Here is a 27,599-nt window from a genome sequence, read left to right as displayed (position 1 = left end):
GTTTTAATTTTAAATCTATCAGAACCATGAGGCCGCAGTTTTAATTTTAAATCTATCAGAACCATGAGGCTGCAGTTTTAATTTTAAATCTATCAGAACCATGAGGCTGCAGTTTTAATTTTAAATCTATCAGTGAATTTTAAATACAACTTTTTAACCCAATACAACCAAGCTGCCAATAATTCATTATGGATACTAGGTTTCTTTCTATCCTGAGCCCATTTATAACTTCTTATAACATATAATACTTTGCAGAGAAACCAATCACTAATAATATTAGCTTCCATTAATCAATCACTATCACGTACTAGGCACATGATACGTTCCAAGTGTTTTCCTTCATAAGTCACTACCTGGAGGCAGACTGCACTAATATTTGCAAATATCTGATGTTTTCCCACAAAAGGATATGTGTCCCTAACTTTTGAACTAAGTTAGCCAGGACATTGGAGAAGGCAATGGCACCCTACCCCAGTACTCTTGCCTGGAAAATCCCATGGACGGAGGAGCCTGGTAGGCTGCAGTCCATGGGGTCACTAAGAGTCGGACACGACTGAGCGACTTCACTTTCACTTTTCACTTTCATGCACTGGAGAAGGAAATGGCAACCCACTCCAGTGTTCTTGCCTGCAGAATCCCAGGGACGGGGGAGCCTGGTGGGCTGCTGTCTATGGGGTCGCACAGAGTCAGACACGACTGAAGTGACTTAGCGGTAGCGGCAGCAGCCAGGACATTTGCTTTAGCCAGTGAAATTCAAGTACATCACTTCCAGGCAGAACCTCTAAGAGCTGTGTTGTCTCTCTTACCTCCCTCCATGATTTTTAAATTTGTTAAGTCAAGGTGCACCTTCCAACTGGATCCTGAATGTCCGCGATGAATACAGTCTCCATGCTAATCCATGACAAAGTGTGAGTAATCAACATGCTGTGTTGCTATAAAACCCCTGAGATTTCGGAGGTGCTTGTTACTTCAGGTTAAACAGGCCAGTACTGCCTGAGACAAATCTCTGTTGTATGAAAGTGGAATGCGAGCCCCTGAAAAGTATTCTACCCCAGAGTCTACAGCAAGTAAACAGAGGAAACTAAGAATTCAGGAAGTCAAAACTCCAATCCCCAAACTCGTCATTCAATTCTCGTCTTCATATTTTACAAAATAAATATAACTTCTTAAAACTCTCAATAACAAATATGTGATTCTCTGAGATCAAAAGGAAAAGAGATGAGAGATGGACACAAGATTTTGTACAAAGCTGCTTACCTTTATTATAAACTATTATTTTTTATTAATACAAGTAAATAATAAAGAAAACTTGGGGCCTTCCTGGTGGCTCAGTGGTACAGAATCTGCCTGCCAGAGCAGGAGACATGGGTTCGAACCCTGATTCAGGAAGATTCCACATGTCATGGAGCAACTAAACCCACGCACCACAACTATTGAGCCTGTGCTCCAGAGCTCAAGAGCTGCTACTGCAAAGCCTATGCGCTACAACTACTGAAGCCAGAGGGCCTTAGAGCCTGTGCTCTGCAATAAAAGAAGTCACCGCAAAAAGAAACCCATGTACCGCAACTTAGAGACAAGTCCCTGCTCACTGAAATTACAGAAAAGCTTGTGCAGCAACAAAGACCCAGCACAGCCAAAAATTTTAAAATAACTATAAAAAAAAAAAAGAAGGAAACTGGGAAATAATAGGAAAAAGATTATTTCAATTTTAATTTACCAAATATGCCTGAAATATCAACTGACCTGTGCATGTGCCTATGGGTCTGCAGAATCCCAAGGCATCAGTCACTGACCCATGAGAACAACCAGCTGTCCCAGCACATGCCCAAGGCAGGTCATGCCACATCTGGTTACTAACCCCACAAACTGTGCTGGGCAGTGGGAACACAGACAGAAAAGACTGCTCCTGCCTTCAAGGAGCTTGCTGCCCCACATGATTAGACAGCAAACCAATAACTCTAACACAGCATCAGGGCACTGAGAAAGATTTACACATGTATTCTGAACTTCAGGAGTCCACAGAAGGACTTCTCTAAGGCGGGGAATGTGGAGTGTCAGAGTTCCTGGGGGGATGTGACATCTAGGCTGGGTTTTAAAGGATGGGAGAGCTCAGGTTAGTGCACAGGGCTGGAAGACATCCTAAAAAATGAGAACGTGGAAGGGGTGGAGGGGAGGGAAAACATGGCCACCTCGGGAATTTAACTTGAACCTCATGCTGAAACACAAAGGTGAGAGGGCTGATCTGCAGGGCTCACCTGGCGGCAGAATAAGAGATGAGCAGGAGCTATCATGCCCCTGGAAGCTCCTGTGCCCAGGCTCCTCCAAGCTCCCGTTAACTCTCCTCTGGTAGCACAAAGCCAGAGGTTCCCGAAGCCACTCTTTCACACACACCCGTGACAAGAGTGTGATCAACAAAGAGCTTGTAAGTAGGTATCCCTGTGAAACTGTCTGCAGCACAGGACTTCAAACAGGCTGAGGCACTTTCTCACAAAAGATAAGGTCAACCATGTACTACAATGAGAAAGGCAGAGGTGCAACAGAACAGGCCCCAGCAAGTTCAAGTCAGCCAGCGAATGACCCCTCAGAGGTGTGACTTCTGTTCAGCTGCACAAAATCCACTTTGAGGTACCATGCACCAGACATGGAACAACGGACTGGTTCAAAACTGGGAAGGGAGTACGTCAAGGCTGTATATGGTCACCCTGCTTATTTAACTTATATACAGAGTACATCATAAGAAATGCCAGGCTGGATGAAGCACAAGCTGGAATCAAGATTGCCGGGAGAAATATCAATAACCTCAGATATGCAGATGACACCACCCTTTTGGCAGAAAGCGAAGAAGAACTAAAGAGCCTCTTGATGAAAGTGAAAGAGGAGAGTGAAAAAGCTGGCTTAAAACTCAACATTCAAAAAACGAAGATCATGGCATCCGGTCCCATCACTTCATGGCAAACAGATGGGGAAACAGTGGAAACAGTGACAGACTTCATTTTCTTAGGCTCCAGTATCACTGCAGATGGTGACTGCAGCCATAAAATTAAAAGACGCTTGCACCTTGGAAGAAAAACTATGGCCAACCTAGACAGCATGTTAAGAAGCAGAGACATCACTTTACTGACAAAGGTCCGCATAGTCAAAGCTATGGTTTTTCCAGTATTCATGTATGGATGTGAGAGTTGGACCGTAAAGAAAGCAGAGCACTGATGAGTTGATGTATTTGAACTGTGGTGTTGGAGAAGACTCTTAAAGACTCTGCAAGGGAATCAAACCAGTCACTTCTAAAGGAAATCAGTCCTGAATATTCATTGGAAGGATTAATGCTGAAGCTCCAATACTTTGGTCACCTGATGCAAAGAACTGATTCATTAGAAAGGACCCTGATGCTCGGAAAGACTGAAGGCAGGAGAAGGGGATGACAGAGGATGAGATGGTTGGATGGCATCACTGACTTGATGGACATTGAGTCTGAGCAAGCTCCGGGAGGTGGTGAAGGACAGGGAAGCCTGATGTGCTGCAGACCATGGGGTCACAAAGAGTTGGACGTGCTGAGCAACTAAACTGAACTATACCTGTTACCACTTGTTGTTGTGACTACCATCATAAACAACCCAGCTGCTTCAATCCAAGTCTCCATCATTGTTCCTTTGGTAGCAAAGGCTCTCTCTGCCAAGCACCTGATTTCCAACTGGACAACTTATCCCAACAATGCTAATGATCCTTAAGTTCACAAAGTAACTTCCATTTTTATTAACAAATACCACATTCATCTCTTTCATCATCACAGGACTCCCAGTTTGGAAACAAATGGATTTTCCAAGTCACACTTCTGGGAGGTAAGAATCTAAGAGCAGAATCCAGCTTGATTCCTGTCCTTCACGGCACTTCCCACCTGCTGCTGCTGCTGCTGCTGCTAAGTCGCTTCAGTCGTGTCCGACTGTGTGATCCCAGAGACGGCAGCCCACCAGGTTCCCCCGTCCCTGGGATTCTCCACTTACACCTAAATACTGATACTCCTAGGTCCTGGGCATGGCCCAGTGACCTAAGACTGCTTACTCAGTGACTTGGGAAGTGCAAAGACGGCTTCTTTGCACTTAAGGTCTCTCATGTGTGAAATGAAAAGTCAATCTGAATACAGTTCCTTCCAACTTTCATGTTCCATGTTTCTATTAAAGAAAGTTATAGCAATAGATTCTCTTCCTCCATGAAAAGACAGGATGGGTTCAAGAGACTGAATCAGTCATAATTCAAATAGGTTTGGGCAAAGGCTTAATTATAAATATAAATACAAATATTAACCCACACTGACATGTTAAAAGCAACTTTTTAATAAAATGGTGCTTTCAGGACAACACAAATTAAATATGATTTTTCCAATTAATACATGAATCAAGTAAATCATATAATTATTATATATCAGTAATGCAGATAATTACACTGATGATTTACTACATGCTAGAGTCAAGCTCTCCAGCTCCAATACTCTGGATCCGAGAGAAAAGAACCAAAAACCACCTTCCCTGCCTGCCAATTCTTTGATGGCTTCCCTATCCTTTTCAAACTTAAGAACTGCTCAGAATTCAAGGTACTTTGTACCTCATGTCCCATGAAATACTATATGTAAGTTTTCTCTTGCTGCTGTAAAAAGTTGCCACCAAGCTTAGCAGCTACAAACACGACACCTTGATTATCGCACAGGTCTGATGTTGGTAGGCTTGACTGGTTTCTCTGCCCAAGTCTCACATGGCAGAAATCCAGGGGTCAGGAAGGCTGTGGGCCTTTATGAGGCTCTAGGAGGAATCTGTTTGCAGAGACACTGAGGCTGCTGGCAGAACTGAGTTCCCTGTGCTGGCAGGGCTGAGGTCCCTGTTGCCTTGCTGCTGTCTGCCACAGTCGTTCTCAGCTCCCAGAGGCTGCCCACATTACTAGGCCCATAGCCCCCTTCCTCTGTCTTCAAATCCAGGAGCAGCACGTTGAGTCCTGCTCACGCTTCAAACCCTCCTGCTGCTCCTTCCCTCACATCTGAGTCTTCCACATCCCTCTTCCACTTGTAAGGAGTTCTGCAATTACATTGGGCCACCCCAACAATCCAAGGTAAAATCCCTATTTTAAGCTCCATGACCTTCATTGGCAAAGTCCTCTCTGCCATGCGAGATACTCACAAGGTTCCACGGACCAGGCATGAGCATCTAGATTGGGGGGCGGGGGGAGGGGGCAGGTGGGCACTAGTCTGCCAACCACATGTTAAATACAAAAGACAAAACTGTCTCTTTTGCTAGGAACCAATGAATAATTTTGCTCACATCACACAGCAAAGCATAAGTTCAGATTAAATATCAATGAACAGAAAGGAAGGCAGCAATTATTCTACATACACACACACACACACACACAAAACCCCTCACAATTAGACGTTAGTGCCTGAAACGATGAAACCATGTATGCTGGAAGAAGGGCTAGAGGAGACAAAAATGTTAGTGCCAAACTGTATTAATTGCAGAGACTAAGAAAAATGGAATAGTCCTCAACTTTGTGGAATTATTCTCAGTAAGCAGTGAATCACATTTCAAACTTTAATCTTAAAAGTACTATACAAATCTTAAAACCTACCATAAAGGCTCTCACACAAATCTGAATGGGGAAATGGTGCTCATTATGCTGTCCCAGTACAAGTCAAATACAAGCACCAATACAAGTCAAGCTGCCTCACTTGAACACAGCAGTAAAAATTCTCAACACTTCACTTTGGTGATTTGAAAGAAAATGTACTTAAGAAAGCCTACTGTTGCTTACTTTGTGAACAGAAGTCAAAGCTAAACCAAAAACAGTAGGAGGGGAAGAGAACTTGCAAATTGCTACATGTAACACTATTTGTAGTAACTATCAAAAACTTCAGAAAAACATCAATAAATGTACTGAGTTAAAATTCACTGAAATGTACTAGTTAATAATAACCAATTATTGACGTTAAAACTCACGCTACATAAAACAAAAAATGAGATAACCACCTAATCTCAGATATATTAAAATTATTCATGTCAGGAGTGACAATATTTAACAATCAGAATTATAATGAAAATGAATAAGCATATAAATCAAAAAAAATTTAGCCTTCCATTTTATTCTCTAAGTATGAACTACACACAGTTTAAAACTGCAAGTTAGAACACCAAGCATTCATCAAATCATGTTAATAATTTCCAAGTCATCTGTTAATTGTTAAAAATCCTGGTGTGAGCCTTTATTTGATGTGCGTCTGTCACAAGTAAGCAATGTCTGAGACATGATTCAGTACAACAAACCAAGCTCTTTCAGTAATACCCTCTAGTTACTGAAAGACAACAGGTGAATTAAGTCTTGATAATACAGGTTTTCTCCATAACATAGTACTGTTCTTGGTAAATACTATACTATCTTATGGTGAACTAATGTCAATTAAATTCAACTTTTTTTTCTAACCTTAATATTATTCACTATTTCTATCACCACTATGAAAATCACTTACTGAACTGTCATATTCAATTATCTAGCTTATTTTTACAAAATACTGTTTACCTTCAATCTATGGCGCTTTGATAAAAATCAACTAGCTAAATTCTAAGAACCAATATACTAAAAAGAACCAATATATTAAATATATATAACTTCTTTGAACAATTCCTCAGATTTGTCATCAAATAAGTATATTTTCATGTAACTTGTTGGATAATTTAATAATTTTTCTCTTGGAATACTTCATTTGAAATGTTTCTCTAATATTCTCTGCTTTTCTATCAGTTTCTTGTATTTTGTTTTATATGTTCTATTACCTATTATTTGTCAAAGAAATCTATCCATTTTAATAGTTAGCAATTTTCTTTCTTCTAAAATTAAGAAATAAGATTAGTTAGAATAGCATATAATAAAGTTAAATCTTTAAAAACAAATAAAACTAATTATCCAAATGCTATCTACTAAAGTAAGCAGTCATCTTTATATGATTTCCAAACAGAGTCCATCCAAAGGCAACTACAACTGACCCTTGAAGTTTATATCATGGAGGCTTTGGGCAAACACCCTCCATGCAGTACAAAAATCTTAGTATAACTTAGTCAGCCCTTCATATACATGGTTCCTCCGCATCTAGGGATTCAATCAACTGCAGATCATGCAGTACTGCAGCATTTACTATTGAAAAAAGAAAATCCATGTATAAGTGGACCCACACAGTTCAAGCCTGTGTTGTTCAAAGGTCAACTGTACTTATTTCAATTCCAAGTTCTTACGTATACCAAATACCAGAAGTTAAATAACACAAGATCAAATAAATCATAAGTTTATTTGACTTCTATCTTTTTATGCCATGATCCAGAAATAAGTAAACAACATCAAATAAAAATATCTAGAAGTTTTCCTATGATTTCAGACTTTTTTCTCCCTAGCACTATACTTGCACCACCTGAACAAAATTCATGAAGTTTTCATGTAAATATTTCTCATTAAGACCATTTTTCTTGGGTATGACAATAAAGTTTAATATATTTCAGATGCTATTCCTTTTAGCTCTGTGAGGTCAACAAAAACCAGCATCTATCTTCAAATCCTGAATATTGCATTTTAAGTAAATTATTAAACCACTTCTATGTGAAATGATGGGAGCTTTGTCTATAACCAAAATTTTACTGCCTAATTCTTAAGTTTTCCAAAAAGTTGTTCCCTTATCTCAATAGATGTGTTTTACAACAATCAGGACTATAACTCTGCCATGATACACTCATATAAGAACTATTTTTTGAAGTGTTGATAAATACTTCAAGTCAGAAAGTTACTTTATATAGTATGTTGTGTCAGTGTTTCATAAATACTTCTTCCTTTGCTTTAGAAATACCCTTTGATAAAATATTTTGGGAAGTTATTTTCTCATTTTTTTGAAAACTGACTTCTATTTATTTTTTCCAGCTATAATGGGATATGTTGTCAAAGTACACAACATATACCTTGTTGTCAAGATGCATTGTCAGATATGTTGTCAAGATTGATTTGATATTTTCATGAAATATTTCATGACACTTCCATCATCTCACAAAATTACTATTTCTTTCGTATGGTGAAAACATTCGAGATTTACTCTTCAGATCAGATCAGTCGCTCAGTCGTGTCCAACTCTTTGCGATCCCATGAATCGCAGCACGCCAGGCCTCCCTGTCCATCACCATCTCCCGGAGTTCACTCAGACTCATGTCCATTGGGTCAGTGATGCCATCCAGCCATCTCATCCTCTGTTGTCCCCTTCTCCTCTTGCCCCCAATCCCTCCCAGCATCAGAGTCTTTTCCAATGAGTCAACTCTTCACATGAGGTGGCCAAAGTACTGGAGTTTCAGCTTTAGCATCATTCCTTCCAAAGAAATCCCAGGGCTGATCTCCTTCAGAATGGACTGGTTGGATCTCCCTGCAGTCCCTCTTAGCAGTTCTCAAATATTTAAAACAGTATATCCCCAGAACTTATTCAAATTGTAACTGGGGGGTTATATTCTGACTAACATCTCCACATTTCCCCCACCCCTTGGTAACCATCATTCTAATCTGTTTCTAATAAATTCACCTCTTCAGATTCCATGTATATGTGATACACAGTTATCTGTCTTTCCCTGACTTAATTCACTTATACAATGCCCCTAAGGTCCATCCATGCTGTTGCAAATGGCAAGATGTCCTTCTTTCTCATGGCTAAACGATATTCCATTGTATATAATATATGTCACACCTTTATGCACTCAACTGTTGATGAACACAGGTTGTTCCCATATCTTGGCTAATGCAAATAATATAGCAATGAACATGGGATATTCATTCAAGCAGATACCTCTTCAAGATTTTCTTTTTCATTTCCTTTCCACGTGTAGGAGTTACATTGCTGGATCACGTGGTCATTGTCATTTCAGTTATTTGAAAAAATCTCCAAACTGTTTTTCACAGTGGCTACACCAACTTGCAATCCCACCAACAGTATACAGGGTTCCCTCCAATGCTTATTTCTTGTCTTTATGATTACACTTATTCTAATAGGCATGAGGTGATATCACTCTGGTTCTAATTTGCATTTCACTGATGATTAGTAACGTTGAGCACTTTTTCATGTATCTGTTGGTCATCTGGATGCCTTCTTTGGAAAAAATGTGTTTTAAGATCTTTTGCCCATTTTTAAATCATATCATTATGGTTTCTTTGCTTTGCTATTGAGTTATATGAGTTATTTATATATTTTGGATATTAACCCCTATCAGACACAGATTTACAAATGTTTTCTCCCATTCAGTAGGTTGCCTCTTCGTTTTGTGGATAGTTTCCTTTGCTGTGCCAAAGTCTTTTAGTTTAGTATAGACACACTTGCTTATTTTTGCTTTTGTTGCCTTTACTTTTGGTGTCAAATCCAAGAAATCACCACCAAGACCAATGTCAAAAAGCTATGTTTTCTTCTAAGAATTGTATGGTTTCAAGCCTTATATTCAAATCCTAATCCACTTTGAGTTGATTTTTGTGTAAGTGGTCCAGTTTCATTCTTTTGCATGTGGATGTCCGATTTTTCCAACAGCATTTATCTTTTCCCCATTGAGTATTCTTGGCTTCATCATAAATTGACCATATATGTGTGGGTTTATTTCTGGGTTCTCTATTCTGTTACATTGCTCTATATATCTGTTTTTGTGCCAATACCATATTGCTCTGATTATGATGCAATTACTTTGAAATACAGAATGAAGGCAGGAGTATGGTATCTCCAGCTTTGTTCTTCATCCTTATGGTTGCTTGGGCTATTTAGAGTCTTGTGTGGTTCCATTCTGTGAAAAATGGTACTGGAATTTTGATAGAGATTACATTGAATCTGTAGATTGCTTTGAGTACTATGGACATTTTAATAGTATTAATTCTTCTAATCCATGAACAGAGGATAGCCCTCCATTTATTTGTGTCTTTTTCAATTTCTTTCATCAATGACTTTTGTTTTTAGTGTACAGATCTTTCACCTCCTTGATTAAATTTATTCTGAGCGATTTTATTCTTTTTGATACAACTGTAAGTGGGATTATTTTCATTACTCTTATAATTCATTACTGAATTCTGTACTCTACAGCATTAATGAATTTATTAGTTCTAAAAGTTTTTTGGTGGAATCTCTAGGGTTTTCAATATGTAATTTCAAGTTATCAGCAAACAGACAATCCTACTTCTTCCCTTACAATTTGGATACTTTTTCATTCTTTCCTTGCCTAATTGCTTTGGCTAGGGCTTCAGTACTACGTTGAATACAAGTGGCCATAATGGGCATCCTTGTCTTATTCCTGATCTTAAAGAAAAAGCTTTTGGTTTTTCACTGCTGATTATGATGTTAGCTGTGGGCTATCGTATATGGTCTTCATTATGTTGAGGTACATTCCCTCTGTGCTCAGTGTGCTGAGGTCTTTTTTTAATCATAAATGGATTTTTTTGTCAAATGCTTTTTTGCACTTAGTGACATGAACACACAGTTTTTATTCTTCATATTGTTATGTGCATATCACACTGATTGATCTGCAGTTGTTGAATCACTCTTGCTTCCCTGGAATAAATCCCTCTTGATCAAAGTGTACGATGTACACTTTTAATGTACTATTAAATTTAGTTTGTTAAAATTTTACTGAGGATTTTTGCTTCTATGTTCATCAGGAATACTGGCATGTATTTTTTCTTTTCTTGTAGTGTCCTTGTCTGGTTTTGGTATTAGGGTAACGTTGGCCTTATAAAAATTAGTTTAAAACCGTTCCTTCATCTTCAACTTTTTGGAAGAGTTTGAAAAGGATTATATTGGTATTAATTCTTCATTAAACATTCAGTAGAATTCACCAAAGTCTGGGCCTGGACTTTTGTCTGTAGTGAGGTTTTTGATTATTGATATAATCTCCTTGCTAGTAATCAATCTGTTCAGATATTCTATTTCTCCATGATTCAGTCTTGGTAGAGTTTACGTTTTTAGGAATTTATTTCTTCTATGTTAACCAATTTGTTGGTATATAGTTGTTCATATCAGTCTCCCATGATCTTTTGACTTCTATAGTATAGTTGTAACATTTCTTTCATTTCGAATTTTGAGTCCTCTTTTATTCTTGCTGAATCCAGCTAAAGACTTGTCTCTTTTGTTTATAGTGAAAAAAACCCAGCTCTTAGTTTCACTAATCTTTTCTATAATCTCCTTGGGCTCATTCATTTATTTCTGCTCTTACCTTTATTATTATTATTTCCTTCCTTCTACTAATTTTGGGCTTAAGTTTGTTCTTTTGCTAGTCCCTTGAGGAATAAAGATAGGTTGGTTGTTTGCTGTACAGCAGTGATTAACACAACAGTGTAATTCAACTATACATCAATAAAAAATAAATTTTAAAAAAGATAGGCTGTTCGTGTTTATGTTGTTTGTTAAAATAATCAAACTGTGTTTCACCCTAGACATACAAATTATTTGTTTTAGGTTTGTATTCCTGTGGAGTATCAAGAGATATTCTGGATTTCAGCTCACTACTAATATTTCTTTTTTATCGCCTCTGACAGATTCAGAATATTCATGTTTATGATGTCTAAGACAATAAAATTTTGCTGCCTCTTCATTTATAATAATATAATAAAATTAGTTCTTGCATTTATAAATATCAAAACAACAGATACTACTAACTCAAGAATTATAGTGCAGTAACAACGAAAGGAACCAAAATAAAAACTATTTAAAACTCAACTATTTAAAAAGCTGTAGCAATTTAAAAAATCTGAAGATAATGATAAACAGATGATTCTTTGAAAGCACAGAAGGCTCCAGCTTCACAAGGAATGTGCAGTGGAGATACGCCACTAAGACCCAGGCTGGACAGATCATGAGTGCTGCAAAACCAGATCCCACTAAAGCCCAGAAAATCAGCTGAACTAATGAGTTCACACTGAAATGTGTATTATTAGCTTTTACCACTTCTCACATTTACTATTACATCATTCACTGACTGATAAGGAAGAGTTTAAATATCTTATCAACCAGTAGAGCCATCCCAATGTAAATAGCTTAAAAGCAGTCCTGGTTGTGACAGTCACACTAAATAGCCCTAATTTTTCTCTAAACTGTCACTCTTAGGACCACTGATGCTTTCCATTCTGAAATAATGCCAACTGGAACACAGTGCTATTCAATTTCTTTTTAAAAGCAAAAATTTCCAAAAAAGGAGATTTCAATAAAATACAGTCTAAGAGGGGAAACCATGATGAAGAGTTTTCCACAGTAATGCTGCTAAATTTAAACCACATTGCCAGCAAAATATTTACCCATCAGGCATCATCACCAACCCCACCACAACCATCTACTATTTACAGGTTAAGTAAGAGTAAAATCGTTGTCCACCCCTATCACTGAAAAGTAAATGAACAAGCATAAATCGACCTAAATTCTAAGTCATATTATGCCACGCTCTTTGTTGAACACCCTTCAATGTTTCTCCTTGTGGAAAAAAAAATTTTTTTCTTCCAACCAGAACCCTAAGAGTTCCAGACCTCTCTGCTCGCCTGACTAACTCCTCTTTATTCTTCAGCTCGAAGCTCACAGGACACTTCCTTAGAGATCCTTCCCCAACCACCCAGACGAAATTCTGCATCTCCTCTTCTCACAGCCCCTTATTCTTTTTCTGCACCATGCTCTTCAAAATGTGCAGTTAAAAATGTATCCACATGATAACTTACTGTTTGCCTACTCACAAGACAAAGAGCTCCATGCAGGCATGTTTTGGTCCCTATAGTACATCCAATACCTAGAATGATGCCTGGCCACAGAAAAGGGCTAGATAAATATCCGTTGAACACAAATGGAAATAAATTGCTAAATGCCCAATATCTATGTAATAGACCTGCTAAAAGTAAAACAGGGCTTCAGGTTTGTTTCGTTTTTTTAAAACACGTTACATAACAGGAGAAATATCTTTGAGTATTACTATTTCAAGAGCAAATATGTACACAAATGAAGATTATAAAAATAGTGATTACACAAAAAGCAATTACACAACAGTGGCACACACTTGCCACCCTCACCTGACTTAGCTTGGATGCTGGGATGCATAGAAGATTAAGAGGGCCCATTTTCCAGCTGCCACCACCATCAGCAAAGAGGTCTCCCTGGTCTCTCCCCAGACTGTGGGGCAGAAGGAATGATTGTGGCAGAGGGAAGAAACAACCTAGTCAAGAGGCCAAGCCCTCACGTTCTAAGAACAGTAACCACCCCCACCCTAATAGATCTCACTTGTACAACTCCACTCAAAGATGATCCTTTCATTACCAATATTGCAGCATTAGAAATTCCACAGCAAAGCATGTGCTGGTTCAGGTCAAACAGCTTTTGCCAAGACGACCACATACCCAGGCCTTCTGATGGGAAACAGAGTGAGTGGGAAGGAAGACTTGAAACACACTAACAATCATGGCAAGTAAGGACAGGCTAAAGGACTGTAAGCCCTGATGAAATCAGATAAGCAAAGTATATGCATACACGAGAATGAACTCGAAGTTATGGTAACAGTAGAGGTTAAGTGACAGTGGGCTCTCAAGTCCATCATATTAGTAGGGAAAGTGGAACAGAAGTGACAGTCTGTGAAACTGAAAAGTTACAATTTTTCAATTTATACCATGGATGTGTTTAAAAAAAAAGGTTACACTATGGATGCTCCTATATGGCTGAATGGGGCCTGAAGAGTCAGGGAGACTGAGCTTGGGCCTGGGTCATGGAAATATGCAGAAGAGTGGGCTATAGATCAGAGAGGTCCGGAGGAGGAGGCGAGGAAGGAACTTAGATGAAAAACATAGGGTTACAAAAGAAGAGACTGAAATGGAAGCAAAATGAAATCATTTCTAGTGTCATGAACTAAACAGATGGAAAAAGAGCATCCTGGGGAAAAACTAGGACTCAGTTAAGGTGAGGTAGAGGAGCAGCATTTGAGGAAAAGATTTAACACATAAGACTTTGTCCAGGGCCAACAGAGCAGGTGGCAACAGGAGCAGCCGGGCAATGTCGACTGGGGGTGGGAGTTCAAAAGGGAACAGAAAAACAGGGATTTGTGACTAAGGTACCAGTTCAGGTAGGATGAAGTACTGTGCATGAGGCCCTGGACATGCAGGTCCCAAGATGAGTAAGGGAAAGGCAGTATGGGCAAGTGATCAGCTCACGATAAAAATGTCAGGTCCACTCATCTCCCTTGGTCATGCTTGACGGACCCTGTGCACACCTATCGGATTCTCTTTCCTGAAAATTAAAAAAGTGGAGCCACTTTATAACACCCTGGAAAGAATATCTACGTTAACTCCTGTGAACACTCTGGTTCACTTCTCTCACAAAACCTGGTTACTCAAAATCTCCCCCAATTCAGAGAGCTAGCTGCATCCTAACCTTTAATAATGTCTCCACATTTCCTTTTTTTGGCATGATATAGCCAGAATTATTTCTGCTGCTTGTAACCAAAATACCTTCCCTGAATCCACATGGCTCCTGCCCATCACAAACTCATTTTATAAATGAGAAACAGAGGCCCTGAGAATGCATTTTTTTCCAGGTGGTAACACCAAAACACAATCTCCCCTACTATTAGTATTCTCAATGATACTTTTAAACAGATTTAGACTGCTTCCAAAAGATTTATAATCTAAATATCATCAGATAAACTCCAGATACAAAGGTAAAATAGAAAAAGCTAAAACTAGAGCAGATGGAGGTGGGTAAAGAGTGAGGAAGACACATGATATTCTAAGAGTAGCTATTGGAAGGTATATTTCATATCCTACCATAACATGAAGCCTAAGAAACCAAAGATTTCTATAATTTTTTTAAATATCTGAAGCCATTGTATCAATATAAAATCTGTGATTGAAAAACGGAGACATGAAAAGGTACAGAACCAAAAGGAGAAAAGATAAATATCGACCCACAGACAAAATTATAAAGACCATGTCTATAATAGCAGAGTATTTTTGGCACTCATCACACGCTTAAAAACATTTGGCTGGGTATCCTTCCCCTCCAAATATTTTTGGACTATAAAATATTTCTCATAATTCTTTGACTTTCCAAGATTCTGTTGCCATTTCACTTCCTCCTTTTCTCAGAATCAGTAAGGCTGATTTCCTCTGTTTACCCTAGCGAGTGTCCTTCCCTGCCTAAAACTTGCACCTTATTTCCCTTTCTCTAGCCAAAAATATGGCCACTATGTATTATTCTTTCCTGTTTCCTTGGTATTTGATAGATTCTGGTCTAACCATTCCCTCCCTAATACAAAAGATTCTTAATTGGCACAATCTCACAAACTTCTTCCATGGCACTGCTTCAGAAACAACAAGAACTTTTAAATAAAAAGGTTAACAGAGGTGACCTGTTTCTGAGTATAAATACCACATATGCTTCCATGAAGCTGTTCATTTCTCTTTGAACCGCTGGTTTTCAGCAAAAAAAAAAGAAAAGAAAGAAAGAAAGTCTCTTATTTATTCCAGATGGTTCAAACCCATTATGATAAATATATACAGCCAGTGCCCCATATAAAATAACTTCATATAGATATAATTATTTTCTAAAAAGTAAACTATACACATTAAGTAACATGTTTAATTAAAAGAAAAATTGTTATAAAATCTAATAGGTAGACTATATAAACCAGAATGGAAACTCAGGCTTCCTCTACACTTACAGATCAGAAAACAAATGAAATATTCATAAAAAAATGAAAAAATATTCATAAAAAATATTCAAAAAAATGTTCATTTTTTTTCCACTTGTAAAATCATTTTATTGGTATAAATATACATATGAATAAAATACCTCAGCCTGTAATGTAAGTGAATATTTGTGAAATGTCTTAAAAAGTAGTATTTTGATTTTTTACAGGTGTCAAAGAATTCTCTCTTAATCACACATTAAAAGCTAATATGCAGAACAGAAATTAAAGGCCTTCAAAAAACATGAATATTCATAAAACCTCATTCCAATCAACTATATACATTAATCTGGGAGCATGGTAGAATCAGCCATGGGCCTTTCACTCGGTTCTTAACTCTCTTAACTCTCTTGTTGGTGGTATCACAAAGGTCACCGTACCAAATTTCAATGTACAATTCCACGTCGGGAAGGAAGACGTTCCCCATGGGAGAATGTAAAAACCATACCCAAGATCTGATATATATAATTTATACAAATTATTAGTGTGCTCTGTTAATTACAGTGTGCAATCGCATACATCAAGAATAAATTGCTCTATGAGTCAAGTGCAGGTTTGACACAGGTACATGCAGCAGTACCCCACAGTCAGCTGGATGGTGTTACTCATGAGTATGTGTCCAGTTACCTCGTTTACCTCCCCACACTCATCTGACGGGGCAACCTGTAGCTGCCTCAGAGAAATTCAAGTAGGGCCCATGGGATAATGCTGGCATTTGTTGAAGGCAGATGAAGGAATGCATAGAATGCATACTTCTTCACTTACAAGAAGAAGTATGTATCATAGACTTCTTATTGCACTTAGCTCTATTTACTTCCAATCTAATAATTACACAAATTCAATTCCATGTACATGCAAATTGTGTGAAAACACCCACTACTCAAGTAACAGAGGAAAACAGCAAATCTTAATGAGGTTTATACCAAAATTTAATGCAGAACACTCTTCAGGAAAAGGAACATTGTTTCTCTCTCAACCACAACTATCCTCAATTGATATATGCTGACGCCACTACCTCCTAAAGCAGTGGTTCATATGGGAGGGGGTAGGGGACAGAGGGAAAGGTGTGTCCACCCTCCTGGCCCCCAGAGGACACGTGGCAAGTTTGGGAGACAGTTTTGGTTGTCCCAAAAGCGGTTGGGGACATGCGGGTTGATATGCTACTGGCCTCTAGCAGGTAGAGGTCAGGGATGCTGTGAAACACACAATGGGCTGTGTACACGACAGCCTTTCACAACCAAGATTATCCAGCTTAAATGGCTGAGACACTGGCCCACAGAGAAATGAGGCTGAAAGGAAAGAGCAGCTGACAAGGACACCCACGATTCACTGTCGGCCCTCCCCATTCCAAGGAGTCCCCTACCTTGGACGCCTGTGGAGTGGATATCACATGGACTGTGCTGGGTTTGACTCCGTTAGCCTTTGGCCGCTTATAGAGAGCAAATCTGCTTTTCCTCCGGCCTCTGTCTCCATTAGGTAAAGCACCATTGTACCTATAAACAGAGATGAAAGAGTTCGTTTATTTGTAGATTTTTAAAGGCATTCAGAATAAAAGTCTGATAGAATTAAGGGAAAAGACAGGAATGCTCATAAAGACTTGTCCACTAACCACCCCACAAAAGGGATACAAAACAGACTTAGAGACTTCGGCTGTAATGAAATTCAAATCACTTCCAGAAACTTAATTTAAGAATGATATACCAAGTAATTATAGGTTCCTTATTCTATAAAGTCAGACTCTTCAAATCTTTGCAGAAGAGACCAAGTATAAATAAGCAAATGAGAATTCTGCAGAGGCTCTATTAGCGCCAGCTCAATTCAACAAACGTCATCCTAATGGACCCTGGAGAAACACTAGAGAAATATTTTTAAATGAATTGGTTAGAAAAGAGCATACTAATTAAACCTCATCTCTCACTCTCAAATCATCTTAATGTCTGCAGGATCTTTATTTGTAAGATCAAATTTAGTTGCTTGCATTCTTAAAAGTTCCGAATTCTCTACCTCCATTCCAATTGCTATTTGAACCCTATACTGTCAAGTTAGCGAAAGCTAGCCGTAAAAATTAAACAAAGTATGCCTCTATAAGGTTGCCCATTAAAAAGCCCAAAGGTATAAAAGCAGAGTTTTAGTCCACAAACTATCAACTATCTTAAAAAGTCACCTGGGAAATAGTACTTGTCCTTAAGCAGATTTCCCTAAATTAATACCGTAAGCCAGTGACCCCCAACCTTTTTGGCACCAGGGATAGATTTTGTAGAAAACAATTTCTCCACAGACCAGGGGGTAGGTTGGGGGGATGGTTTGGGGGTGACTGTCATAAGAAGAACACAACCCAGACCCCTGGCACGAGCAGCTCGCAGTAGGGCTCACTCTCTTATGAGAATCTAAGAAAGTGAAGTCGCTCAGTTGTGTCTGACTCTCTGTGACCCCATGGACTGTAGCCTACCAGGTTCCTCTGTCCATGGGATTTTCCAGGCGAGAATACTGGAGTGGGGTGCCATTTCCTTCTCCAGGAGATCTTCCTGACCCAGGGATTGAACCCGGGCCTCCCGCATTGTAGGCAGACGCTCTACCGTCTAAGCCATGAGGGAAGAATCTAATGCCATCTCAAATCTGACAGGAGGTGGAGCTCAGGCTGTAATGTGAGCAATGGGGAGCAGCTGTAAATACATATGAAGCTTCACCTGCTCACCTCCTGCTATGCAGTCCCCCGTTTTTTTTTGGGGGGTGGTGGTGGTGGTGGGGACCCCTGCCTGAAAGCCAATACCAGTGTTTAAAAAGAATGCAGGTGTGCAAGAGCATTTCCATTTCACCTGTATTTTCTAATCTAGATTACAGGTGTCTGTACATTCTGACTTCTGTCTCATGCCCTGTTTATTCTCCAGCTCCCTCTTGGCAGAAGTTCTTTTGAACAGAACCAAAAGAGGAATTGTTGCAAATTTGTGTGGATAAACATGACAACTCTGAGGCTCCCGCCAAGCACCAAAGTCGGAGGTGACGTGGGTGGCGGCTCCACGCTCTCCTGTAAGTCCTGCCTTTGCCACTTGCCCATCTTACCCAGAGAGCACGGTGGGCAGTGTGGCAAAGGGGACACGAGGCCCAAGGGGAACAGCAAAAGTCGGAACAAGGGTTTGCGGTGTTTGTTTTACTATTCTGTAGCTGCAGTATGATAATGGATTTAAATTACCAGAAGTTATTCCTGCTGTGTTTTTAACTGTTTCCATCTCCATCATAAAGGAACGTCAGCTACAGAAAATGTCTCCAGAGTACAGAAATCATTTGTTTCAGGTCTTACTCCTCTCCTTTTTACAGCCAAGATCAGAATAATGGACAAGATTTTCTTAAACATACCTGTGATCACTACTCTAACAAACATATCCCTGATTAAACAACCATTATAAATCAACTGTGTCTTAATATATTTGTACATCACTTACACCAGGATGAGCGCCCTGTATCAAGAGAAACATATGTGAATTAAAGGCAGGGTCTAAACAATTTAAAGGGACGTTTTCATCACTGTGGCCTGGAACAACTGGTACAAGATCTGGCAAGGTGTCCTGTGCCCCTTACATTTGCCCAGCTCTCCGCTGCACCTTTCTCTCAACTACACACTGCTGAAACTAGTCAAAGAATGTGGCAGATGCTTTTTAAGAGATCTGCTCACTATGACATCCCTTCTAGGAAATCCAGCCCTGAACACCCTAAGGTAAGCCCAGTACTACATCTGAATGAAATGGCCAGGCCAGCACCCTCCCCACTGAGTGACTGGTGACAGACGTTTGGTCCAAATTGGCCAATGACAGTCTCATGTCAGAAAACACAAAGCCGGGACCCAGAGACAACCCACCAGTCTGTGTGGATGGCCAGAGCTGCAAACTGTAGGCGTTGGAGCTGTGGGGATGTCAGAGTCTGTTCTGTGATGAAGCAGCAGAGAAGTGAGGAGCAAAGCAGATGAACAGGGACAAGAAATGAAAAGAGATGCAAAGAGGATCCTTAAGGGTGTCTCTTGGCCCAGATGTACTCTGACCCCTGTTCATGAAATCCTTTCTGGTTTTAGCTAACTCAGATTGGTTTCTTCTACCTACAACCCAAAAGCCATATCTAATATAAAGATGAAAACACAAAAACCAGGAATGTCAACTTAACATATACAGAAACATTTTAATTTCAATCAGCGGAGCAGAGACGCACAAATACGGCAAGAAATACCTTTTATACCTTCAAATAAATAAGTAAACCCCTCTTAGTCACAGGCCACAGAACCAGGACCAAGAGAAAGTTGTATCGCCAAAGATAGGAGGAGAGAGACTTTCAATGGCATGTCATCAGTTAAGAGGCCAGTGTGATTTGGAAAAGAATGGGTCTTTGATGACCTCACCCTTCTTCAGAGCAAACCAGCCAAGTAAACACAAGCAAGCCTCTCCAACACGGAGCCTCACTCAGCGCCTCCTCTCTCTTTCTAATCTTCTCCTCATAGCCGAGAACCTTGAAACAGGACTCCACCCGCAGCACCCCAATTCCAACCTTGAGCACACATCATCTGCCTCCAAATTGAAAAGTACATTTGATGATGTCATCTACCCATCATCCAACTTGCCGCCTTACGTCTCTCAATGGCTCTCCTATCAAGGTACACAACATGGTCAATTAAAAACAGCCAGAAGTTCCCATTACTTCTCCCAGGGACCATGAGTCTAACTCCATCTCCCCACACCTGGGCTGGCCTTAGTGGCTTATTTGCCAACAGGATGGGAAGGAAGTGACATGCTGAGACTTGAAAAGCCAGGTCTTGTAAAAGCCTTAGAACTTCTGTCTCTTGGGAGCTCAGAGCTGCCTTGTAAGGAAGCTGGGACCTCCGATGCCAAGGAGGCTACATGGAGGTGGCTCCAGTCAGCAGTCCCAGCTGAGCCCAGCCTTCCGACAGCCTGCTCAATTAGCACACGTGTGACTGAAGCTGCCGTGGCCCCTCCAGACCAGCCCATCCATCAGCTGACTACACCAGCTGACCTAGGTTGATCCCACACGGGACAGAAGAATTGCCTGGTTGAGTACTGCCCAGATTCCTGGCTCACAGAAATGTTGCAGGAAGGGGGACCTCTTCCAGGGTCCGAGAGTGGGCTCCTGTCTAACACTTGGAAATGAACTGTCCGAGGAGACACGCGTGCTGACAAAGTAAGAGATTTTTATGGGGAAGGAGCACCCAGGAGAAGAGCAGCAGGGTAAGGGAAGCTTACCTCTCCAGAACAGAACTGCTCTGCCACCTGGCTTGGTCTCAGGTTTTATGGTGATGGGATTAGTTTCCCGGTTGTCTCTGCCCATTCATTCTGACTCAGAGTCCTTCCTGGTGGTGCATGCATTGCTTAGACAAGATGGATGCCAGCGAGAAGGATTCCGGGAGGTGGTCAGACACACGGTGTCTCCTTTTGACCTTTCCCGAATTCTTCTGGTTGGTGGTAGCTTATTAGTTCTGTGGTCCTTACCAGGACCTCTTGTCATAAAACAACTCATGCAAATGGTTACTATGGTGCCTGGCCAGGGTGGGCGGTTTCAGTCAGTGTGCTTCGCCTAAGAGAATCATGTGTTAAGTACCACGGTGGATGTGTTCATCCCCTAGGTCTGGCATAGATGATGACGTCTGCGACAAGCCGCACCCTTCAGCATGGTCTCCCTCTCCTGGTTTCACAGCCTCCCCTTTGACCTCTGATCTAATGCAAGGCAAGCACTGTCACCAAATCTTCCCCATGCCCTTCTCACCTCCCTGCCTGGTCCCTTCCCCACGCCACCCTTCCACCCCCAGAATGTGAATCCATCTCTAGCACCTGCCTTAGTGCCTGGGCACACAACAGGCACTGACACCTGCCAAGCCAGCTACATGACAGACGGTCTGTCTTTTGTGCAGCAGAGCAGAACCCAGACAGACAGATGAGATCCTGCTCACAAAGGCAAAAAGTTACTATCCTATGAAAGAAAGTTAGAATGTTCTCTGGCCTGGCAAGGTTTTCAGCCAGCGACTTTGTAAAAACAAGATTTCCAAGCGCTGCGGGCACATCTGTTTCGGCTGCTGCTGCTGCTGCTAAACAGGGCCTTTCAAGCTTCACATTAAAAAAAAAAAATCTGGAGACTTAAAAAAAATTCCACTTATTGAATAAACGTGTGATGAAAACGTAGCTCATCGTATATGCAGGGCAAATAATTAGTAAAGGTATTTAGAAGCTGCAGAGGACAATGAAGAACACTTGTAAGAAACCTCACAAAGTAATATATGGTTTCTTTTGGTTTAAAATCCAGAGTTCACACATTAATTCTTTTTAATGGCATTTGCTGTGCACTTACTATGTGCCAAGAAACGTTGTGAGGGAGGCTCCTAGAGGGCAGTAAGAGGCTCAAATGACTGAACCACACATAAATCACATGGCTGGAAACGGGCAGTACATAAATATGTGCTCAGTCATGTCCGACTCTGTGACCCCGTGAACTGCAGCCCTCCAAGCTCCTCTGTCCATGGGATTTTCCAGGTAAGAATACTGGAATGGGTTGCCATTTTCTACTCCAGGGATCTTTCTGACCCAAAGATCGAATCCATATCTCTTGAGTCTCCTGCATTGGCAGGCAGCTTCTTTACCACTGCATCACCTGAGAAGCCGAGAGGCGGCAGGCAGCATGCAAATCTATACCCAGTTTTGTCTGACTCCAAACTGTGCACTGTTTCCAGTAGCCAATACTGACAACTTTTAAATTCAAGGCATCTCCTGGCAAATGACACAAAGATACATTCTTGAGAAGACACCTGCCACCTAAAAAATGCATTTGTCAAAAAGACTCTTCTATAGGAAATAACAGCAAGAGAGGGCATGCCAAGGGCTTCCAGAACACTGCAGAGGCATCACACTGGATCTTAACCAGCCTGAACTCACAGAGCAGCACCTATGTGGACGGGAATGAGAACGTGAGTTACAGGAGAGGAGGCGCTGTCAGCACCAAAGGCCACATTCCAGAGGCAGCCTCGCTTCCTGTTACAGACTGAAGGCGCTGCCCTCCCTCGAAAGCAACATCTCTGTCACCAGCACAGATAAACCACAAGCAACTACTGTAACTGAGACGCTGTGGATGAACAGGCCGGGGACACCAGAGGGAACAGATGTGTAAACGAAGCGAGGAGTCTGAGAAACCCCATACCTTGATCCCCACGTCCAGGCGTGCATGTCAATTCACCACAATAGTGAACACACTAACACACTGCTCCAACTGTGCATAAGAAGGTACACATAAGGCAGTAAGTAAGTGCCTGACACTGGCTTTACATCATTCAGTTCAGTTCAGTCCATCGCTCAGTCGTCCCTGACTCTTTGCGACCCCATGAAACGCGGTACGCCAGGTCTCCCTGTCCATCACCAACTCCCGGGGCTTACCCAAACTCATGTCCATTGAGTCGGTGATGCCATCCAACCATGTCATCCTCTGTCATCACCTTCTCCTCCTGCCTTCAATCTTTCCCAGCATCAGGGTCTTTTCAAATGAGTCAGCTTTTCGCATCAGATGGCCAAAGTATTGGAGTTTCAGCTTCAACATCAGTTCTTCCAGTGAACACCCAGCACTGATCTCCTTTAGGATGGACTGGTTGGATCTCTTTGCAGACCAAGGGACTCTCAAGAGTCTCCTCCAACACCACAGTTCAAAAGCATCAATTCTTTGGTGCTCAGCTTTCTTTATAGTCCAAATTCTCACGTCCATATATGACCACTGGGAAAACCACAGTCTTGCCTAAATGGACCTTTCTTGGCAAAGTAATGTCTCTGCTTTTTAATATGCTGTCTAGGTTGGTCATAATTTTCCTTCCAAGAAGTAAGTGTCTTTTAATTTCACAGCTGCAGTTACCATCTGCAGTGATTTTGGAGCCCAGAAAAATAAAAGTCAGCCACTGTTTCCACTGTTTCCCCATCTATTTGCCATGAAGTGATGGGACCAGATGCCATGATCTTAGTTTTCTGAATGTTGAGCTTTAAGCCAATTTTTTCACTCTCCTCTTTCACTTGCATCAAGAAGCTCTTTAGTTCTTCTTCACCTTCTGCCATAAAGGTGGTGTCAACTTCATATCTGAGGTTATTGATATTACTCCCGGCAATCTTGATTTCAGCTTGTGCTTCTTCCAGCCCAGCGTTTCTCATGATGTACTCTGCATATTAGTTAAATAAGCAGGGTAACAATATACAGCCTTGAATGTACTCCTTTCCCAATTTGGAACCAGTGTGTTGTTGCATGTCCAGTTCTAACTGTTGCTTCCTGACCTGTTTACAGGTTTCTCAAGAGGCAGGTCAGGTAGTCTGGTATTCCCATCTCTTTCAGAATTTTCCACAGTTTATTGTGATCCACACAGTCAAAGGCTTTGGCATAGTCAATAAAGCATCATTACAGCCTCATTATTTGCGCTATCATATGTATCTGTTGGCTTCCTAGGTGGCACTAGTGGTAAAGAATCTGCCACCAGTGCGGGAGACATAAGAGACCCAGGTTTGATCCCTGGCTTGGGAAGATCCCCTGGAGGAAGGCATGGCAACCCACTCCAGTATTCTTGCCTGGAGAACCCCATGGACAGAGGAGCCTGTTGGGCTACAGTCCACGGGGTCACAAAGAGTCAGACACGACTACAGAGACTATGCACACACACATTTGGATTGGATGGTCTTTGAGGAGTTCCTGTGTCTTTGTGTACCTCCCCTTCACCTCTACATGGTACCTTAAAACCAAGGAAAGTCTCAATGAAACAGTCACCATGTTGGTATGGAAATAATGATAATCGTTTAAGGGATCAAGAGAGGATTTCTAGCTCCAATTCTTTTCCGAGCTCATGCTGTGAACTTACCTAAGATGAGACTGTTTTCTCAGCTACAAAGATAGCAACACAGAGTTACAATTTCAATATTAAAAAGAGATTCCCAAACCTCTTTCAAACATTTCAATTCGATATGGACAAGGCATTTCCTCCAACTCAAATACCAGGATCCTGTCTCAGAAGGGTGAGGCTGTGGCTGTCCAAAGACCCCTCAAGCCTTTACGGCAGCTGAGGTGTAGCTGTTGATACACTCGCACGTTGCTTTTTGTCTTGAGGTTTTCCAGCTTCCCTGTACTGCAGTATTTCCCAAGGCGAAACATTAAAACATTCTGTGTTATCAGGAACACAGAACTGCTCCCACACACAGTAGATTTTCAGCCCTTCTTCTGGGATATATACACCCACACACCCTCACTCAGCCTCTCTGCAGCAGAAAGTACAGCAGGAAGGCAATGGAGGCCCCACGCTGGCCCTGCATGGAGTCCCACACTCACACAAGTCCCTGCACATCTCAGAACCTCACCTTCCCCTCCCATCAAGTAGGAAGAAGGCCTAACATCCTACAGCTTGGATTCGGGAGCCGTTTAGGGGTGGGAGATGAGGGTAAAGCTGTCCAGAGAGGCCCTAACTCCAGCCTCGTCAGCAGCACACCCCTCACTGACCCCTGTTCTCTCTGTTCTCTCCACACTCATTCAACTCCTGGGACTAAAGAAGGCTGCACGCCCCAACCTGCTGCTTCTTTCAACCAGGTCACAGGAAAGATAAGAGCATGCAAAGCGAATCCAGTCCACAGAACTATTCGCGAAAATAAAAATATTTATTATCTAATACTTAGCCATGTGCATATTATCTGAAGTCTTTCTCCTCCCTTTTTCATTTTAAACCAGTACTGCCACTAAAAAAACACCAAATAAAGGTTTTGTTTTTGTTTTTATACAGTATTGAATCTTTGATTTTTTAGCATCACTGGAGGGCCAACAATAGAGTTTTTTTTCACTGAATATCGGAAGGTACACAAAGCATGAGGCATAGAGAAGGCTATTTACATTATTTTTAAGATACTGATGACTACATCTTTTATTCTGCCATTGGATTAGTCCTTTATATCAAAGAACATTTTTTTTTACCCTAGGGGTGAAAATTATTGTTTAAGTACTACCCTGCAGTAATTTTGTATTCCTAGAAGAGAAAATAAGCCACATGGATCCGTGGTAAAGAAACCACCTGCAATTCAGGAGATGCAGAGGTTTGATCCCTGGGCTGGGAAGATCCCCTAGAGAAGGAAATGGAAACCCACTTCAGTACGCTTGCCTGGGAAATCCCATGGACAGAGGAACCTGCTGGCTTACAGTACACAGGGTTGCCAGAGTTGGACACAATTTAGTGACTAAAGCAACAACAAAAAGAGAAAATATCACACAAAGGGAAAAAACTAAAGTATAACAAGAAATGAATTTAATACAGTAAAAGATTTGTACAATTCAAAACCAGGTAAAGACTTATCACTTTATCTTATTCTTGAATTTGCACCGTCTTTTTTGGGAGAGAGGGCAGTCTGAGTCACATCTCTGCCATTAGTAATCATGTGTTCTTTTTAACCATTTTTAACACTTGAAGTATGGTTGATTTACAATGCTGTGTTAGTTTCAAGTGTACAGCAAAGTGATTCAGTTTATATATAAATATACATATAGATATTCTTTTAAGTGATATCATATCATATACTTATCTGATTTTCTTCATTTAATATGGAAATCTCTAGAATTATTACCAACTTATACTCCACACTGGTTGCCAATTAATAATCTTGAAAACCAAATTAAATCCCACACATTTATTATCACTCCAATGTTTATTTTAATCTCATCACCTCAATTAAGACAGGTGCATAAACTGTATGTGGTAGACTGAAATACTGGTCCCAGTTCTTCACTCCTCCCTGAAAATATGCCCTTTGACATGACTTTATACTTCCAGTTAACCTCCTGGCCCTGGATTTTGGGTTGGACCAAGTGAGTTGCTTTAGCCAACTGGATGTTAACGTATGATGCAAGCAGGGGTCTGAGTTGAGCTTGGCAGTTAGGATTATCCTCTGTCACCTCTGTCATGGCCATAGGAAGAGTATGTCCCAGCCAGCCTGCCAAGGAGGACAAGTGACACTTGGAGGAGATCCAAATCCCATAAACACAGCACAAATAGAGCCACTCCATCACACCTTAGAGCAGAGCCATCTCAACCAACCCACACTCATGAGAACGAATGACTGTTTCTTTCAAGTCACTGAGTTTGGGTATGATTTGTTACACAGCATTATACAGCAAAAAGTAGATGAATTTCAAAAACAATTAACATAGTTTCTTCAGTATCTAAAATCTTTGGGCTAAAAAAGCAAAAATATAAAATATATACCAAATGAAAGTTTTATATAAAGAATTCTCTTTCACTACGAAGGAAAAAGTCTAAAATTAGAGATAATTGGAAATAATTCCAAATGTATAACTTTCTATGACTGGTTATATTACATGGAATTTTTAAAAAATGCACACTTAATACAGACACTGAAAATGCATTTGATAGATATCTTCATCTGTTTCAGATTAATGTCTTTAAGAGCTGAGAATAAAATATTTTCATCTCATAATTAACAGTAAAAGAGTAAACTAAAAAGCATTTATATTAAAAATCAGGAACAAAACAAGGATGCTTACCATTACCATTTTTATTAAACACCACTCTAAAATAAATCCTAGTCTAACCAAGAACACTGAGTTAGAAATAAGAGGTATTAACTGAAGGAAAAGAAGATATAAAACTAGTATTACTGCTGTAGGAAGACTTCCCTGGTGGCTCAGACGGTAAAGCGTCTGCCTACAATGCAGGAGACCCGGGTTCAATCCCTGGGTAGGGAAGATCTCCTGGGGAAGGGAATGGCAACCCACTCCAGTATTCTTGCCCCCTCAAAAAAAAGGGGCTCAAAGAAATATTTTTGCAGAAGGAAATGGCAACCTACTCCAGTACTCTTGCCTGGA

General features: G+C 40.6%; 1 protein-coding gene and 1 non-coding gene across 3 annotated transcripts in view; one reads left to right on the top strand and one right to left on the bottom strand.

Moving 5' to 3' along the window:
• The window catches only part of PELI2 (pellino E3 ubiquitin protein ligase family member 2), a 200,064-nt gene that overhangs the window by 128,333 nt on the left and 44,132 nt on the right, over positions 1-27,599 (bottom strand). For both annotated transcript variants that reach the window (XM_059890873.1, XM_002690952.7), the window contains exon 2: positions 17,098-17,227. In XM_059890873.1, coding sequence (XP_059746856.1) covers positions 17,098-17,227 — 130 coding nt within the window. The remainder of the gene's footprint in view (positions 1-17,097; positions 17,228-27,599) is intronic.
• On the top strand, positions 27,408-27,479 carry TRNAC-ACA (transfer RNA cysteine (anticodon ACA)). The gene has a single exon. It is a non-coding gene; the product is annotated as a tRNA-Cys (tRNA).

The sequence above is a fragment of the Bos taurus genome, chromosome 10, assembly GCF_002263795.3.
Source record: "Bos taurus isolate L1 Dominette 01449 registration number 42190680 breed Hereford chromosome 10, ARS-UCD2.0, whole genome shotgun sequence".
Lineage (NCBI taxonomy): Eukaryota > Metazoa > Chordata > Mammalia > Artiodactyla > Bovidae > Bos > Bos taurus.
This window is presented reverse-complemented; position numbering and strand designations above follow the sequence as displayed.